The sequence below is a fragment of the Nansenia antarctica genome, assembly GCF_963989245.1.
Source record: "Nansenia antarctica genome assembly, chromosome: 3".
Classification (NCBI taxonomy): Eukaryota; Metazoa; Chordata; class Actinopteri; order Argentiniformes; family Microstomatidae; genus Nansenia; species Nansenia antarctica.
In genome coordinates this window covers 81,498,616-81,505,972 of record NC_137688.1, presented here as the reverse complement: position 1 = coordinate 81,505,972, position 7,357 = coordinate 81,498,616, and the positions used below count along the sequence as shown (strand labels likewise).

General features: G+C 47.1%; 1 protein-coding gene across 1 annotated transcript; it reads right to left on the bottom strand.

Annotated features, from left to right (window-relative positions):
• Nucleotides 1–766: 766 nt before the first annotated feature.
• LOC308154479 (protein FAM8A1-like) lies at nucleotides 767–6,667 on the bottom strand (the record flags this gene model as incomplete). The annotated part of the gene is made up of 5 exons (XM_080527639.1): nucleotides 767–911; nucleotides 1,713–1,852; nucleotides 4,195–4,318; nucleotides 5,251–5,371; nucleotides 6,154–6,667. 5 exons carry the CDS (start codon nucleotides 6,665–6,667, stop codon nucleotides 767–769), a joined length of 1,044 nt encoding a protein of 347 aa, XP_080383765.1.
• Nucleotides 6,668–7,357: the final 690 nt, after the last annotated feature.

The window sequence follows — 7,357 nt, the reverse complement described above, 5'->3', positions numbered from 1 at the left end:
GGGGGTGGACCGGGGTGCGGCTACAGTCGTGCGCAGGGGCAGTTGCCGTGGAGACCTCAGTGAGGAGTGAAGCGCCCGGTACCCTGAGTCATGGAGGGAGGGATTTGGGGGTCCTAACATAGTAACACACATACAGAAACGCACGCACACACTCACACACACACACACACACTTCAATCACTTCAGCAAAAGCCTTAATCCCCATCACAGAGTCTTCAAAGCATATGAACAACAAACCTACAAACTTACCAGGGTCCATATGAATACAGTACCGTCACGGTCCACCGCACACACAGGTCCATACCCAGGTCCGTACCCAACTCAACAAAAACCAGATCCATTAAATAGGTAGTGATAAGTAATACTATAGTATAGCGAGGCTCTTCAGAGTAAAAGCGTCCTACGAACAACCGACAGTGTTCCCAGGCGCGATGAGAACGCCGGGCTTTTCCGTCCTGAGTGAGTTTCAGTCTGCATCTGATCCACGGGGGGGGGGGTGTGGGGTGAGGGACTAACGGAAGGGGTTTTATTTATTTACGACACCTCCCCTTCCCCGTACCACAATGGTACCGGCCATAGTCCTGAAGTCCAAAGGGGGGCAGAACCACCACAGAACCACCTTATACCACAGTTGGGGGGGGGTGGGTTATCTGGCTCCCACAGCGCAGTCCAATGATCCTGGCCACAATGTCATAGGTGGTGCTGTTGTACAAGGTGTGGGGGGGGGCAGAACCACCTGGACTTCTCCGAGGGGGGTGGGGGGGGGTTACCTGACCCCCCTGCGCTGCACCACGATGGTCCCTGCCACGATGTCGTACACGGTCCTGTTGTGCTGGAAGAAGAGCAGCGTGACGAACACAGGGAACAGGAAGGCGATGGAGAAGTTCTTGTTCAGCGCCCGCACTGTGGAACTGTAGGAAGGGAGAGAGGGGAGGGGGGGGGAAAGCAGAGAGAGGGAGAGAGAGAAACAAATGTTCAAATATTGAAACAGACGTCTCTCTCCATTGAGGTCTTTCTGGTATCCATGTCTGTGGGACACGTCTCTCTCCCGGTTGCTATGGCAGCCTCAGTCACGAACACCAGGATATACTCTATGTTCAAGTCAAGACTAAAAACCCATCTTTTTAATATTGCCTTTAAATGACTACATAATTAAATGATGATTATATAATAATTAAAGCACTTTGAGCTGCAACGTTTGCAGGAAAAGATCTGTACAAATAAAAGTTATTATTTACATCCAGCTGAAGTACCAACCAGCCCTGTCAGGAGGGAGGAGGAGGCTTACACAGACACACAGACAGACTTACACAGACAGACAGACTTACACAGACAGACTTACACAGACAGACTTACACAGACAGGCTTACACAGACCGACTTACACAGACAGACAGACTTACACAGACAGACAGACTTACACAGAAAGGCTTACACAGACAGACAGACTTACACAGACAGACAGACTGACAGGGTGAGGTTGGGACTTGGGAGTAGGGTGACTTACGCAGACAGACATACAGACAGGGTGAGGTTGCGAGGAGGGTGACTTACGCAGACAGACAGACAGACAGACTTACACAGACAGACAGACAGACAGACTTACGCAGACAGACAGGGTGAGGTTGGGAGGAGGTGACTTACGCAAACAGACAGACAGACAGACAGACTTAACCAGACAGACAGGGTGAGGTTGGGAGGAGGGTGACTTACGCAGACAGGGTGACGTTGGACGCCGGTACCACCAGGACCCGGTTGGGTCGGACCAGGACCGAGCTGTCGCAGGTCACGACCCGGAGGCCCATCAGGAACTTCCCCGGCGTGGCCCCGCCCGCTCCCCAGATACAGATGGTCTGATTGGACGAGGAGAACCGTTCAGTCAGTCAATCAAACTATCTGATGTACTATACATCAGGGTTTCCGTTAGAAAAAATAAACGTGTCCGGAAAGACTTCAATGGACCGGACAAACGGGAGAAATTCCGGTCATCATATAAAAAAAAATATATATATATATATATATATACTGTATATAATATAGGTGTTTATCGCGGTGATTAGCTGTTGTGTAGTCTATATGGCATTTAATGTCTATTTCTCATCCGATACGATTAGATGCGAGCTATATATAATAATATAGACCTCCGGACGTCACGTGACTCGTTTAGTTAACACCGTCGTTTTGGCAGGAAGCAAAGTGTGAGCAGAAATTAATGGCGCCAGTGTTGATTTCAAGCCGTCAGAGATCACTGCGCACTTTAATTCCAAGGACATTGAACGCTATATTGCAAAACTTGATAGATGAAACATTACTGACCCTTAAAACACCCCCAGGGTGCTTTTCACCAGTATTGAACGGACGGACAACCTTCCAGACCTGCAGTATCCCGACATCTCTAATTACCTGATCAACTTTCCCTCGTCCTACTCTGGAGTCTTTAAGCCCCTTTCACACATACGAGCCTTCCCAGTCTAAGTCAACAGAATACATCCCGCAACATGTTAGTGAGCAACAGGCTTCTTTTAGCTTAGCCTTTGTTAGCCCTGCAAAATCCATGCCATAATGCATAGCTCAAACTCGCCTTTTAGTATAATAAAATGGTCAGAAACCGTAATAAAAGCCGGTGAAATAAATAAGATATTAACGTTAGGAGGCGCTGTATTCTGTACCTGATATGAAGTGGTCATTACACAAGTGGAATCCGTTGCTTGTCGGGTCACATCGCTCTTTTCTCTTCTAGCACGTTTTATTGCAGTAATCCATTTATGTCGTCTTTCGGGATCTTTGGGAATCTGATAAAATGCTCTCCCTTTTGCTGTTCAAAACACCCGCTTTCCTGACAAAATGACGGTGTTTTGATTTCGACTCTTGCATGACGTGGTGGCCCGCTAGGCAGGGTTGCCAGATGGGGTGGGTTACCGCCAAATGGGCTACTGGATTTAGCGGTTATAGACTGGTTAGGCTGTAAATTGTCCATCCCATCTGGCAACCCTGCCGCTAGGCAGGTTATTATCGCTGTTTCTTCATCGCATAGGCTAGCGCTAGCCTACACATTAATAAAATATATAGCCTATATATTCATCTTTTTTTATATAGAAGGAATCAGAATATGTGACAATTTAATTTTAGCTAATTGTATTCAAATTGTGCTCAGAGGGAATTATTATTATGACCGAAGAGGTTTAAATGGGTCGGACTTCAACAGATGTTACCGGACAAAGACGGGTAATTACCGGTTAACGGAAACCCAGCTATACATGTAGGGTGGATTCATTTGATGTTCTATACATGTAGGGTGGATTCATTTGATGTTCTATACATGTAGGCTGGATTCGGGCTAATCTAAGCTCCAGTGTGTTTACTTCCTGTTCTAACCAAATCTAGTCAACAGGACTTTTACCAGATGTTTAGCAATCCCTGATAATGTTTCATGCTGGGATCAAATCATTACCATTCTCAAGTTGTTACTATAGGCTAATCTATTTCTATTTGCTCCTTCCATGGGGTCCCTGTGGGGGGCTGTGATTGGGCAGGTGGGTTGGAGGTATGTGGGAGGAGGGACATTTGTGGGACGAGGGGGACTGTTGGGGCAAAGGGAGATTGGGAAGGGGGGGGGGGGGGGGGGGTGGTGGAAGGTTTATGGGAATTTTATGTACTGGATTTTTGGCATTTTATTTCTTTTTTGTTTAATTATATGTTATCCCTCCCTTGTATTATGCCCTGAAATAATAATAAAAACAAAAAAAAAAGATTTAGCATGGATCGTCATGTGACTGAAAAGTAGATTTTGCTAGAACAGGAAATAAACACACTGGAGCTTAGGTGTCCCACATTACACAATGTCCCAGATTACCAGACTTCACTCTATCTATAGCACTTTGTACAAATACTGTACGTTGACACACACACAGACAACCCCCCGAATAGATCCTGAAAAGTGGTCAGAGGAGCAGAGAAAATGGCAGACACTGTTTGAGTTCAAGAAGTTCAACCGTCGGTTGAAGGTAGACTAACGCTGTATGAACCAATATCAGTAGTAGACAGGAAATGACTCAAACACTTCCTGAGCGCAGCGGTGGTTATCATCAGACACCGTTTGGGACCAGTCCTCGAGTCATTTCCGTCCCATGCGTCACAATGAGTCCCCGTCCTCCGATTTCTACCTCCACCAGCCTCCCCCCTGGTACCGACCCACCTCATAGAAGCAGACCAGAACCCTGTAGACCAGGGCCACGGCCATCATCTTCTGGAGGTCCTCCATGGACGTGTTCTCGTCGATCTCCTCCACGATGAAATGGGTGACAAACTTTGCGATGTCCCTTTGAAGAGAAGGGTTATAAAAATATGTTTAAAACTCCCATATTGTCCTTGCATCCAGGGTTCTGTTTTTTTTGTCCTCGAGCCCAGCACCGTTATTCCGGCACCCCGGGGGCGCTGTTGCGCGACGGATCCTTGTCCGGAAATAGTCCTATACCGCCCTCTGGAGCGGCCGCTCAATATGCCACTCCCTGTGTGCCTCGGCCATATCCGGGTCTGGCAAGACCGGGATTCGATCCCAGTCCCCGGTGGGCAGCTTGCACTAGTGGCTAGTGCTTAGACCGCTACGCCACCGCGGGGCACTCATGAGGTAGTATTGTAAACAGTTTAGTTCAGAGGTATACAGTTACGGTCAATATACAGTTACGAGCTATGTACAGTATCTAGTGTGCAGACGTATAAAAGAAGCTATGTCAGGAGACCTGTGCAATGTGCAATACACAGTATGTGCAAAGGTAGTAATGTAAACATCAGTAGTCCAAAGGTTATAGAGTGATCACATTAACCAGGGATGTGCAGCCATCAAAGTATTGTCATTGTCATAATAGTATTGTCATTTTCGTTGTCATAGCCATAGTATCCCAAGGTGGTGGTGGTGGTGGGGGATACTGAGATACTGTTGTTGTTGTTTTTTAGAATTACAGACAGTGACTTTAATAAAGGGACTGACTTATATAGAGCTTTATTCCAAAGCGCTTTACAATGGCCTCTCATTCACCCATTCACACACCAATGGCGGCAAGCTACCATGCAAGGCGCCGGCCCGCTCACTGGGAGCAATTTGGGGTTCAGTGTCTTGCCCAAGGACACTTCGAAATGTGGCCAGCCGGGGCTCAAACCACCGATCTGCAACCTTGCGATCATTAGACGCCGGCTCTACCTCCTGAGACACAGCCGCCACCTTTAATGCTACAGGCCTGACAGACACACTCACTTCATGCCGCTGAGGTGCATGATCCACAGGACGATGGTGGCCTTGACGCAGAACAGGATGAAGAAGTCCACGGTCTCGGCCAGGAACCGGTGGAGGGGGGAGGGGATGGTGTACTCCCGCCCTGGGAGGGGGAGAGAGAGACGGCCCAGACGGGGGTCAGGTCAAATAAACAGACTCGCCATTGATTAGCAGCACCTCTCTGGGACTCTCAATGTTTGAATTATTAAATGCATGACGTCCTTAACACATTAGCCTACATAAATACGTCGATAACGCTATTATTACTAGAACTATTAGCATCGTTACTACTATTGTTATGATCATCATTATCGTCATCCTCATCACAGAGGCTGTAATTGTGTTTGGAACTTGGTTCAGCCAGTGAAATGAAGGCAGGAGATCTGTCTTGGGGGTCTGTCTGGGGGCTTGGAGCAGACCTAAGCTGGAGTGAGACATTCGAACGGCTACAGATCCAGTTCTGCAGACCTGGGACAGGACACACTCAGCCGTCAACATTGAATGAAGGAGGGTGTATAGGCTACGACGTCGTTCTGTTTACACGCACAACATAAGGATTAGTATACGTAGTCACTGTCAGCAGCAGAGCTCCAGGCTTGCTCAGACTCTACAACCCTCGTGTACATAAGGTTCAGAGATAGGAAATGTTAGGATATTTATAGCATAGCATAGAGTACAGCACAGTGTTTTATTGTATAGTATAGTAGATAGTGTATATAGCCTTTATTTATGTAAACCAGCTCTTTTCCCTTTTTTATTTTACCCTTGGCCCTCTTGTTTTTAGTCTTTTTCCAAGCACCAGGGGAGCCCCCCCTCCTAAATTTCGTTGTATGGTACCTGTACTGTATTAATGACAATAAAGACCATTCATTCATTCATTCATACCTGCTTGAGGTGCGTTTCCATGTGGCTGCTGTTGCACTGGCCTTGCATCATTCTGGGTGCTCGGGGGGGTCCCAGCTGTCTGTTGTTGCCCCGCATTGGCACCCGCAGCCAGGGGCGCAGGGACGCTGAAGGGGTAGGGGTAGTTGAAGGGGTAGGGGTGGTTGAAGGGGTAGGGGTAGTTGAAGGGGTAGGGGTGGTTGTTGAAGGGGTAGGGGTGGTTGAAGGGGTAGGGGTGGTTGTTGAAGGGGTAGTTGAAGGGGTAGGGGTAGTTGTTGTTGCACCAGATGCGTGGGTCTAGAGTCGCCTGTCCGGTGAGAGTGCCCGGGGGGACAGGAAGCTCTGCAGACATAGAAGTCATCCAGCCGTGCCAGGGTGCGTCGGGACCCCAGTAGGAGCCCCAGGAGGAGCGCCACATCCACGCCTGCAACTGGGCGCAGTACTCCGCTGTAGTAGCGTGCACGGTTTGTGCGTGCGCGTCTGGGCTGTCAGCGGTGTCTGCAGTAGCCGTGGCCATGTCTCCTGAACCCGGGTCTTGTCGATCTCAATTAGCGAGGCGAAATCTTTTTGCACGCTTTTTCTCCCATCGGCTTAATCTCTTCTGGTCCGTTCAGCCATTCTACTGTAGAGCTGGAAGGTACCATGTGAGTTTAGCCAAATAGGGAACACCCCCGGAAGGAAACAACCTATGAGGTTGAAAAACGTATTCTGTCTGTGAGACGTATTGTTAAAAAAATTGTTACAATCGTCATAATACTTGAATAAATATGTAGAGAATAATATTATCTATTTGAGAGAAGAAAAATCGACCTAGTATTTGTTTATTAAACAATATGTCATCCCCAAGATCCCCCTCTTCTTTTCTTCCTTGGTATGATCCGTACAGTAGCTGGTGGAGCAGTCCGGAGAGATGACACAGGAGCTCACAGTTGGTTCCGCTCAGCCGTTATAAGAAAAACAAATATTTATAATAAACAAATATTTATAATAAAAACAAAAATTATAATAAAAACAAGTGAGTGAGTGTTTCTTTTCATTTGATCAACTTTTATTATACTAATAATATACAACTTTTATTATACTCCTAAATTTCGTTGTTTGGTACCTGTACTGTAGCAATGACAAATAAAGTCCATTCCATTCCATAATGGTAAAAAAAAATAAAGTTCTATCAGAAGTCTATGCAATGCAATACGCTGGCAACCAT